General features: G+C 37.0%; 1 protein-coding gene across 11 annotated transcripts in view; it reads left to right on the forward strand.

Moving 5' to 3' along the window:
- PLEKHA5 (pleckstrin homology domain containing A5) overlaps positions 1-12,338 on the forward strand; it is a 241,253-nt gene that overhangs the window by 211,155 nt on the left and 17,760 nt on the right. For all 11 annotated transcript variants that reach the window (XR_007189477.2, XM_044385212.3, XM_044385204.3 and 8 more), the window contains one exon: positions 649-766. Coding sequence is in view for 10 of the 11 variants with exons in the window: in XM_044385212.3 (XP_044241147.1) it covers positions 649-766 (118 nt within the window). In the remaining variant the exon portion in view is untranslated. The remainder of the gene's footprint in view (positions 1-648; positions 767-12,338) is intronic.

Below are 12,338 nucleotides of genomic sequence, written 5' to 3' on the forward strand. Positions count from 1 at the left end.
ATTTTAGTACTTCATAATTTCATATTTTTAATAAGTGTTTTTGTAAAGTGGTTACCTTGCATTTGCCTAAGAAGTCATATTTTAAATATACCATTTCAGGATATTAGAAGCAAAATATCTTTGGATCAGAAAGAAGTGAGAATGAAAAAAGATTGTTACTAAGAATGATAAAAGGGTTGGGATATGGGCAGTTCCATCTAGAAAAACTATTAGAGGATGTGGACATTGCCAAGGAGAGACATTACCCATGGAAGCTGAAAATAAGAGATTTGGGGTTGAACAAATAAGTGTAAAATGTGGTAAGCTAGAAGAGAATTAAGGGATAAGAAATAGGACTAACTGAATTGATATAATTATTTTCAGACCTCAGTTGTACTGTGATAAAAAAAAATGTTCTAATGACTTTGTCCCTAATAAGAATATTCTTAATTTGAAAACCAAAACTTTTACTGGTTAAAAATATTTCAGATTTTTTTTCCTATGTTGGTTGTAATATATATGTATCAATTATATATATCTATTGTGCCTGTATCCAAGACAGTTGACTGAGGCTTTTAATTTTCAGGGTTTGATTTGAGGCTTTAGAGGTAAACCTTATAAAAGAAACTCGTACCAATTTTTTTTTTAATTGCACATCTTCCTTTCCAGGGTCCAGATTATAGACTCTACAAGAGTGAACCAGAGTTAACAACAGTGGCAGAAGTTGATGAATCTAATGGAGAAGAAAAATCAGAACCTGTTTCAGAAATGGAAACTTCCGTTAAAGGTCAGCATTTGGGATATGTCTTATCTCCTGTGTTTTTCAGACATTTTAACAATAAAATCAGTTTACATGTTGGCTCAGTGCATATACAAGTCCACAGTCCCTTATCTGAAACCTCTGGAATCTGATGAGCTTCTGAATTCAGAAGTTTCAGGTATTAGGAAGGTAACATGACCCATAAACCTTATATTGCATGTCATCTCAGCGAGGCATGAGGCCACATCCCCTTCTGAAATAAATTAATATTTCTGAAATGTTCATCCTGAGAGGGATAAAGACTAAAAGCTTCATATCAGTCCAGATTAGGTTTTAGTGAAAAATGAGTACATTCCAACCGTTTGAAAAGTTTTCCATTTCCTGAGATTTTAGGGTAGGGAGGTTTTGGTTTTCTTCTGTTTTAAAATTGTACATGAAAGATCAAGGGCTAAGGGGTACCCTGCTGGCTCATTCAGTAGAGCATGTTACTCTTGATATTGGGGTCATGCGTTGGAGCCCCACGTTAGGCATAGAGTTTACTTAACCAGAAAAACAAGTAAATAAACAAATTCCATGACATAGTACTCTTACTGGGTGTACTCTGATTTTTTAAAGTGTATTTATTTATTTATTTATTTATTTTTAGTAACCTCTAGACACAACATGGGGGTCGTGAGTTCAATCCTGAGATCAAGATTTGCACACTCTTACGACTGAGCCAGCCAGGCACTTCTGATTTTTTTTTTTTAAATACTGATCGTTCTTCAGGGTTGTAAAGAAAAAAGCTAGAGGGGGAAGTAGTCAAGAATAAAAAGATAGAAAAGGCCAGATACAGTGCAGTGCTTCAACCTTGTTTGGATTGTGGTTGGTTCGTTGGTTGGTTGGTTGGTTGGTTTTAATTCAATTAATTAACATATAATGTATTACTAGTTTTAGAGGTAGAGTTCAGTGATTCAGCAGCCTTATATTAACACCCAGTGCCCATTATATCATGTACCCTCCTTAATGTCCATCACCCAGTTGCCCCAGCCCCCTCCCCTCCAGCAACCCTGTTTGTTTCCCATGATTGAGAGTCTCTTACGGTTTATCTCCCTCTCTGATTTTGTCTTGTTTCATTTTTTCCTCTCTTCCCCTTTGATCCTCTGTTTTGTTTCTTAAATTCCACGTATAAGTGAGATCATATGATAATTGTCTTTTTCTGATTGACTTATTTTGCTTAGCACAATACCACATCTTCTTTATCCATTCATTTGTCAGTGGAGATCTGGGCTCCTTCCATAGTTTGGCTATTGTGGACATTGCTGCTCTAAACATTGGGGTGCAGCTACCCCTTCCGATCACTACATTTGTATCTTTGGGGTAAATACCTGGTAGTGCAATTGCCGGGTCATAGGGTAGCTCTATTTTTAACTTTTTGAGGAACTTCCATACTGTTCCAGAGTAGCTGCACCAGCTTGCATTCCCACCAGCAGTGTAAGAGGGTTCCCCTTTCTGCATCCTCCCCAACATCTGTCATTTCCTGAGTTGTTAATTTTCTCCATTCTGACTGCTGTGAGGTGGTATCTCATTGTGGTTTTGATTTGTATTTCCCTGATGCTGGATCATGTTGAGCATTTTTTCATGTGTCTGTTGGCCATTTGTGTATCTTCTTTGGAGAAATGTCTGTTCATGTCTTCTGCCATTTTTTTTTACTGGATTATTTGTTCTTTGGGTGTTGAGTTTGATAAGTTCTTTATAGATTTTGGATACTAGCCCTTTCTCTGATAAGACATTTGCAAATATATTCTCCTATTCTATAGGCTGACTTTTGGTTTTGTCGACTGTTTCCGTTGCTGTGCAAGAGCTTTTTATCTTGATGAAGTCCTAATAATTCATTTTTGCCTTTGTTTCCCTTGCCTTTGGAGACGTGTCTTGAAAGAAGTTGCTGCGGCCAAGGTTGCTGAGGTCACAAAGGTTGCTGCCTGTGTTCTCTAGGATTTTGATGGATTCCTGTCTCACATATAGATCTGTCATTCCTTTTGAGTCTGTTTTTGTGTATGGTGTAAGGAAATGGTCCAGTTTCAGTCTTCTGCATGTGGCTGTCCAGTTTTCCCAACACCATTTGTTGAAGAAACAGTCTTTTTTCCATTGGATAGTCTTTACTGCCTTCTCGCAGATTAGTTGACCATAGAGTTGAAGATCCATCTCTGGGTTCTCTATTCTTTCTCATTGATCTGTGTGTCTGTTTTGTACCAGTACCATACTGTCTTTATGATTACAACTTTGTAATAGAGCTGGAAGTCCAGCATTGTGATGCCCCCAGCTTTGTTTTTATTTTTCAACATTCCTCTGGCTGTTCGGGGTCTTTTCTGGTTCCATACAAATTTTAGGATTATTTATTCCAGCTCTGTGAAAAAAGTGGATGGTATTTTGATAGGGATTGCACTGAATGTATGAAGTGCTCTAGGTAGCGTAGACATTTTAACAATATTTGTTCTTCCATTCCATGAGTATGGAATGTTTTTCCGTTGCTTTCTGTCTTCCTCAGTTTCTTTCATAAGTGTTCTAGAGTTATTAGAATACAGATACTTTACCTCTTTGGTTAGGTTTATTCCTACATATCTCACGGTTTTTGGTGCAATTGTAAATGGGATCGATTCCTTAAGTTCTCTTTCTTCTGTCTCACTGTTAGTGTATAGAAATGCAACTGATTTCTGTGCATTGATTTTATATCCTGCCACATTGCTGAATGCCTGTATGAGTTCTGGCAATTTAGGGGTGGAGTCTTTTGGCTTTTCCATATAGAATATCATGTCATCTGCAAAGAGTGAGAATTTGACTTCTTTGCTGATTCGGATGCCTTTTATTTCTTTTTGTTGTCTGATTGCCGAGGCTAGGACTTCTAGTACTATGATGAAAAACAGTGGTGAGAGTAGACATCCCTGTCGTGTTCCTGACCTTAGGGAAAAGCTCTCAGTGTTTCCCCATTGAGAATGATATTCACTGTGAGCTTTTCATGTATGGCTTTTATGATATTGAGGTCTGTTCCCTCTGTCTTACACTGTGAAGAATTTTAATCAAGAAAGGATGCTGTATTTTGTCAGATGCTTTTTCTGCATCTATTGAGAGGATCATATGGTTCTTGTCCTTTCTTTTATTAATGTAGTGTATTGATTGATTGATTGATTTGCAGATGTTGAAACACCCTTGCAGTCCTTTTAATGTACTGTTGGATCCTATTGGCTAGTATCTTGGTGAGAATTTTTGCATCCATATTCATCAGGGATATTGGTCTGTAATTCTTTTTGGTGGGGTTGTTGTCTGGTTTTGAATCAAGGTAATGCTGGCCTCATAGAAAGAGTTTGGAAGTTTTCCTTCCATTTCTGTTTTTTGAAATGGCTTTAGAAGAATAGGTATTAATTCTTTAAATGTTTGGTAGAATTCCCCTGGGAAGCCATCTGGCCCTGGACTCTTGTTTCTTGGGATATTTTTGATTACTCCTTCAATTTCTTTGCCGGTTATGGGTCTGTTCAGGTTTTCTATTTCTTCCTGTTTCAGTTTTGGTAGTTTATAAGTTTCTAAGAATGTATCCATTTCTTCCAGATTGCCTAATTTGTTGGCATATAATTGCTCATAATATGTTCTTGTAGTTGTATTTCTTTGGTGTTGGTTGTGATCTCTCCTCTTTTATTCATGATTTTATTTATTTGAGTCCCTTCTCTTTTCCTTTTGATAAGTCTGGCCAGGGGGGTTATCAATCGTATTCTTTCAAAGAGCCAGCTACTAGTTTCGTTGATCTGTTCTACTGTTCTTTTGGTTTCTATTTCGTTGATTTCTCCCCTATTCTTTATTAATTCTTTTCTGCTGGATTTAGGCTTTATTTGCTATTCTTTCTCCAGCTCCTTTAGGTTGTGTATTTGAGACCTTTCTTGTTTCTCTATTTATTTATTTATTTAAATTCAATTAGCCAACATATAGTACATCATTAGTTTTGGTTGTAGTGTTCGATGATTCATTAGTTACCTATAACACCCAGCACTCATCACAACACAGGCCCTCCTTAATACCCATCACCCTATTACCCCCTCCCCTCCACCCCCTTCCCACCTTTCTTGTTTCTTGAAAAAAGCTGTATTGTTATATACCTCCCTCTTAGGACCACATTTGCTGCATCCCGAAGGTTTTGAACAGTTGTTTTCATTTTCATTTGTTTCCATTAATTTTTAAATTCTTCTTTAATTTCCCTGTTGACCCATTCATTCTTTAGTAGGATGCTCTTTAGCCTCCACGTATTTGAGTTCTTTCCAAATTTCCTCTTGTGATTGAGTTCCAGTTTCAAAGCATTGTGGTCCGAAAATATGCAGGGAATGATCCCAATCTTCTGGTACCAGTTGAGAACTGGTTTGTGACCCAGTGTGTGATCTATTCTGGAGAATGTTCCATGTGCACTCAAGAGGAATGTGTATTCTGTTGCTTTAGAATGGAACACTCTAAATATATCTGAAGTCCATCTGGTCCAGTGTGTCATTCAAAGTCCTTGTTTCCTTGTTGATCTTCTGCTTAGATGGTATGTCCATTGCTATGAGTGGGGTGTTAACGTCCCCTACTATTATTGTATTATTATTAATGTGTTTCTTTATTTGGGTTATTAGTTGGTTTATTTAATTGGCTGTTCCCATGTTAGGAGCATAAATATTTATAATTGTTAGATCTTCTTTTTGGATAGACCCTGCAACTATGATATAGTGTCCTTCCTCTTCTCTTATTACAGTCTTCGGTTTAAAATCTAATTTGTCTATATAAAGACTGCCACCCCAGCTTTCCTTTGATGTCCATTAGCCTGATAAATGGTTTTCCACCCCCTCACTTTCAATCTGGAGGTGTATTTAGGTCTAAAATGAGTTTCTTGCAGACAACATATTGATGGGACTTGCTTTTTTATCCAATCTGATACCCAGTATCTTTTTTAATTAGGGCATTTAGCCCATTTACATTTAGAGTAACTATTAGATATGAATTTAGTGTCATTGTTTTACCTGTAAAGTCAGTGTTGCTGTATATTGTCCTTGTTCCTTTCTGGTCTATGTTACTTTTGGGATCTCTTTTGCTTAAAGTATCCCCTTTAATATTTCTTGCAGGGTTGGTTTAGTGATCACAAATTCTTTTCGTTTCTGTTTGTCCTGTAAGCTTTTTATCTCTCCTTCTATTTTGAATGACATCCGAGCTGGATAAAGTATTCTTGGCTGCATATTTTTCTCATTTGGCACTCTGAATTTATCATGCCATTCTTTTCTGGCCTGCCAGGTCTCCGTGGATAGGTCTGCTGCCAGTGTAATGTTTCTACCCTTGTAGGTTATGGACTTCTTGCCTTGAGCTGCTTTCGGGGATTTTCTCTTTGTCTCTGAGATTTGCAAGTATCACTGTTATATACTGGGGTGTTGACATATTTTTATTGATTTTGAGGGGGTGTTCTCTGTGCCTCCTTGACTTGAATGCCTGTTTCCTTCCCCAGATTAGGGAAGTTCTCAGCTATAATTTGCTCCAGTATACCTTCTGCCCCTCCCTCTCTCTCTCTCTCTCACAATCTCTTTCTCTCTCTTTCCTCTTCTTCTGGGATCCCAATTATTCTAATATTGTTTCATTTTATGGTATCACTTATCTCTTGAATTTTCCCCTCGTGCCAGTGGTTGTTTCTCCCTCATTTTCTCAGCTTCTTTATTCTCCATCATTTTGTCTTCTCTATCACTAATTCACTCTTCTACCTCATATCCCAGCAGTTAGAGCCTTCATTTTTTATTGCATCTTATTAATAGCCTTTTTTATTTCAGCTTGATTAGATTTTAGTTGTTTTATTTCTCCAGAAATGGATTCTCTAGTGTCTTCTCTCCTTTTTTTTCAAGCCCAGCTAGTATCTTTATAATGGTTATTCTGAACTCTGGTTCTAACTTCCTACTTATATCCGTACTGATTAGATACCTGGCAGCCGGTACTGCCTCTTGTTCTCTTTTTGAGGTAAGTTTTTCTGTCTTATCATTCTTGCAGAAAGTGGTGGCTTTTTTATTTGTAGCATTGCAGCTGTTCTTTTCTTAGCTCTCTGGTTGAGTTCACAGGGGTTCAGAATGATTTGATAGCTATCTAACCGAATTCTTGGGACCAGAGGAAGCTAAGGTCTCCTACTCCTCTGGCATGTTGGACTGTCTCCTAGATTGTGGTTTTAAAGAAATTTCTAGGAGCACCTGGCTGACTCAGTCAGTGGAGCATTATGCTCTTGATCTCAGGGTTGTGAGTTTGAGCCCTATGTTGGGTGAAGAGATTACTTTTTAAAAAATTGTAAGTAAATGTTTTTTGAAGTCTCTAAAGACATTCTTGGGACAATTATGGAAATTTAAATATGTTCTAGATATCATCAACAGTAAGTGATATTGTGGTTATTTAGGAGAATGTGTAAGTGGTTCACAAAAAGAGGTTGTGTGGTATTCACATACAGTTGACTTGAACAACATAGTTTTGAACTGTAAGGGTCCACTTAAATGCAGATTTTTTTCCCAATAAATACTGTACAGAACTGTAAATGTATTTTTCGTATGGTTTTCTTAATATGGTTTTCTTTTGCGTAGCTTACTTTATTGTAAGAATACAGTATATAACACATATAACATCCAAAGTAATGTATTAGTAGTTGCCGGTTAACAGTAGGCTATTAGGGGCGCCTGGGTGGCTCAATCGTTAAGCATCTGCCTTTGGCTCAGGGCATGATCCCAGAGTCCTGAGATCGAGCCCCGCATTGGGCTCCCTGCTCCGCTGGGAGCCTGCTTCTTCCTCTCCCACTCCCCCTGCTTGTGTTCCCTCTCTCGCTGGCTGTCTCTCTCTCTGTCAAATAAATAAATAAAATCTTAAAAAAAAAAAAAACAGGCTATTAGTTGTTAAGTTTTTGAGGAACCAAAAGTTACATGCAGTGGCACCTGTCTGGCTCAGTCTGTAGAGCCTGTGGACTCTTGATCTTGGGGTCATGAGTTCATACCCCATGTTGGGCATAGAATCTACTTAACATGAAAAAAAAAAGTTACTTGCAGATTTTCAACTGCATGAAGGGTCAATGTCAGTAACCCCCATGTTGTTCAAAGGCCAACTGTACTTACACAGAGGTAAAGCAAATATGGAAAATATAAATTTTTCAGAAAAATAATTAATTGGTCCTTACCCACCAGACTGATTTTTTATAGTCTGATAAAGGATTACGAAATAAATTTTTAAAAACACTAAGTTATAATGTTTATTTAGCTTTTTCCATAATTAGAATATTTTTTTTAAGTCTTACAATGTCAGGTTTTGGTGAGTGTTTTTGTTTTTTATTTTTCATTAGAAAAAAATACTGCCTTCTTGAGAACTTATACACCCATATTTATACACCTTTCTTATTCTCATCCAAATCATTACTTTTCCTTAACCAAAGTCTTTTTTAACTTTACATTTTCATACACAGATGAAGTTAAACAGTCGTAGTCTCAGCCTTTATCATACTGATGCATATTATTATAAATACACAGGAAACATTAGACTGCAAGCAAATGTTTTGGCAATATAGCTAACTAGATGTCCCAGCCAGTCCTCTTATAGAAAGTGATTCTAATTGCTGGTTGATATCATTTTAAATTTTTTGGAGAAACTTCCAGCAAGTAAGAAAGGAATGCTCACCTTATGTGAAGGGTGTGCCTTAATTAGTCTGCTCGGGCCGCCATAACAAAATACCACAGACCGAGTGGCTTAAACAACAGAAATTTCTGTTTACGGTTCTGTAGGTGAGAAGTCCAAGATAAAGGTCCAGCAGGGTTCAGTTTCAGGTAAGGACTCTCTTCCTGGCAAATAGAGTCATATCGGGGTTAGGACCTCAACATGAATTTAGAAAGACATAATTCAGTTTATAACAGGAGGAATCCAATAATTTAATTGGAACACTAAAATGCCTTGTAACAGTACAAAGCTCAGAACCTGAACAAATTAGGAGTCTGATAAGATACCCCCTCAAGTAAAGCTGGAAACCTCTGAGAGCTATATACTCTCAGTGAAAACTGATTAATTTGATTTCATCAAAATTTAAAGCTCCTGCCCATTAGAATGGGAGAAAATAGTATATATATCTGACAAAGGCCTTGTATTCGGAATATATAAACAACTCTTGCAGACACTTAATGACTGAGCCACCCAGGCGCCTCACAACTCTTGCAAATCAATAATGAAGACAAGCAGCCCAATAAAAGTAGGCAAAGACTTGGAAACTTAACAAATACAGTATACAAGCATACAAAAAAGTTTACAACTGATCAATCATAAATGCAGTTTTGATGCAAATTAAAATCACACTTCACACCTTCTGGAATAGCTAAATTAAGACTTAAATTACCAAGTGTTTGTTAGGACATGAAACAGTTGGAATTCACACACACTTCTGATGGTAGTGTAAGATAGAGCAACAGTTTGACAGTTTCTTATGAAATTAAAATTAAATATGCAGTTATGATATCCAGCAATTCTGCTCCTATATACTTACCTAAGAAAAATGGAAGCAACATTCCTCAAAAAAACTTATACAAGGATTTTTACAGCAGTTTTAATCATTATAAACAAATATTGGGGGCAACCCGTATGTCTATAAACAAGAGTTTGGATAAACAAATTGTGATATTTTCATACATTAGACTACTATTCAGCAATTAAAAAACACTTCTGATAAAGGTACATGTGTGACTCTCAGCAACATTTGTATAAATATGAAAAACTTACGTTAAGTCAGACATAAAGGAGACATGGTATATTTTTCCTTTATATGAAGTTTGAGAATAGGCAAAACTAATCTATTGGTGATAGACAACAACATAATGGTTGCCTTTGGCTGACGGGGGATTGACTGGAAGGGAATTTTGCGGGGTGATGAAGATGGTCTTTATCTTGACTGAAATGATTATACAGATGTATACCTATGAGGCTAGGGATAAGAATGCATTTATCGAAACTCACCAGTTATGCGCTTAAGATCTGTGCATTTTAGTTATACATTTTGCCTCAATGAAACAAGGAAGGAAGAGTAAAGACAAAAACTGGAGAGTTTGAGGCATCTGGGTGGCTCAGTCGGTTAAGCATCTGCCTTCAGCTTAGGTCATGATCTCAGGGTCCCGGGATCAAGTCCTTCATCAGGCTCCCCACTCAGTGGGGCATCTGCTTCTCCCTCTCCCCCCCCCCCCCGTTTGCACGGACTCTCTCTCTCTCTCAAAAATAAATAAAGTCTTTTTTAAAAAAACAAAAACTGGAAAGTTTGTCACTTACCATCATTTGAGAGAGTTCTACATTTCATATAGAAGGAAAGTGGTCAGATGTGGAAAATCTAAGAAGCAAAAAACTAAAATATTTGATAGCAATAGCATATAAAACAGCAGGAAATTTGTTGGTATTAATATGTTCTAAAGTGCTTGTATTGTTCCAGAGGATGGTAGTGATCATGACTACCTTTATACTTTAATAAATTAAGTGTGCATGCTTAAGGATAAGATAAAAGAAATAGACTGTATAGTTTCCAAACTAGTAGGGAAGCAAACTGAACAAGAATCCAAAAGAAGAAAAAGAAAAAATAGAGGAAGTGGGGAAAATATAAAACAAAAACTAGGATGGCAGAAATAAGTCTAAATACATGAGTAATTATAACAAATATAATTAGACTAAATGCTTCACTTGAAAGAAAAAGGTTGTCAAACTGGATTAAAAATAAAGTTTAGCTGTATCGTGTTTATAAAAACAAATAAAACTTAAGGCAGCTAAAAAAATTGAACCTAATATTGAGTGAAAACATCAAGTTGCAGAAAGATACATGGCATGTAGCTTCACATATGTGTACATTAAAAATATTCAAAACTGAAATAGTATTTTTTTTAGGAATTCAGATATTACAGAACTATAAAGAAAAGCGGGGGGAGATAAACACATAATTTGACAGTTAATTACCTCTGAGGAGAGACAGGAAAGGAGAGGGGATTAGGGAGTGTTGTTGTTTTTTTTAAAGATTTTATTTATTTATTTGACAGAGAGAGACAGTCAGCGAGAGAGGGAACACAAGCAGGGAAGGTGGGAGAGGAAGAAGCGGGTTCTCAGCGGAGGAGCCTGATGTGGGGCTCGATCCCAGAACGCTGGGATCACGCCCTGAGCCGAAGGCAGACGCTTAATGACTGCGCCACCCAGGCGCCCCATATTAGGGAGTGTTTTAAGGTCATGATGATATTTCTAAGCTATGTGATGACCAGATGGTCATTCTTTATGCTTGCACATATTTTGTACTTACTCCTTTGTATCTGCTCTGTTTAATAAAAACGGTAAAGAGGAAAGTCTCTTTCATTTATCCAATCAATAATTTTGCAGTAAGTGCTAAGTAAAAATTTGAGTAGTGTGTAAGTTAATGAAATGTCAGGCATTTGGCCATGATTTGTAGAAACTTTTAAAGCAGAGGTTCACAACCAGCCACCTACAAACCAGATCTTTGTTCTTGTTGATGAATACACGGTACCCGGCCAAGATTAAAAAAAAAAAAAATCAGGGAGCGTACAACACTTGAGCAGACACTTTACAAGAGAGTATATTCACATAGCAAATAAGTGTATGAAAAGAAGTGCCGTGTTTTTAGTCACAGGAAAAGGCAGATTAAAACCACAGCGAGATTCCCCTTATAGGCACACCACATTGGCCCAGTTAAGGCTGGCATTACCTTTTTAAGTTATCTAAATGTTTGTAGTAGAAGTTCAGTTATTTTGCTGGGATTTTCCAAATATACAGTTCCGTCAGAATTATAATTTTCCTTTTTTCCTTCCGTCGTTTTCTACCTCTCCCCTCTCTGGCGCCAGTAGTTGCACAGTGGTGTTGCTAGAGAACGTAGGAGATATCCTAATTCCGTTGTTGACTTCGGTGGAAATGCTTGGAAATATTTCCCATTCATCATGGTACTGGCTTTGGTGTGGGTTATCTACATTGGTTATATTATGAAAGTATCCATTTATTCTCATTTCAGTAAAACTTTCCTTTTTTTTTTTTCCCCCAAAGATTTTATTCACTTAGAGCATGAGCAGTGGGGAGAGGCAGAGGGTGAGGGTGAAGCAAACTCCCCGCTGAACAGGGAGCTGAACGCAGGCCTTGATCCCAGGACCCCGAGATCATGAACTGAGCTGAAGGCAGACACTCAACTGACTGAACCACCCAGGCACCCCACGTTTTTCTTTTTCATGAAAGGATATTGAATTTCATTAAATGCCTTGCTGGCGATCGTATTTTTCTCTTTATATATTAATATGTTGAATTACATTTACTAGCTTTTCTAAATTAAACCATCCATTTGCAGGGCGCCTGGATGTCTCAGTCAGTTAAGGGTCTGACTCTTCAAGCCCCATGTTGGGCTCCACGCTAGGCATGGAGCCTACCTAAATAAATAAATAGAGATAAAAAAAATTCTAAAAACCATCCATTTGCATTCCTTGACATAAACGTCATTTATGGTATATTTTTCCTTTAATGTGCTAATAGATTCTATTTGATAATGATTTATTTCATACTTTTGCATTAATAGTTATAAATATATGTATTAATA

Source organism: Ursus arctos, unplaced genomic scaffold, assembly GCF_023065955.2.
Source record: "Ursus arctos isolate Adak ecotype North America unplaced genomic scaffold, UrsArc2.0 scaffold_26, whole genome shotgun sequence".
Taxonomy (NCBI): domain Eukaryota; kingdom Metazoa; phylum Chordata; class Mammalia; order Carnivora; family Ursidae; genus Ursus; species Ursus arctos.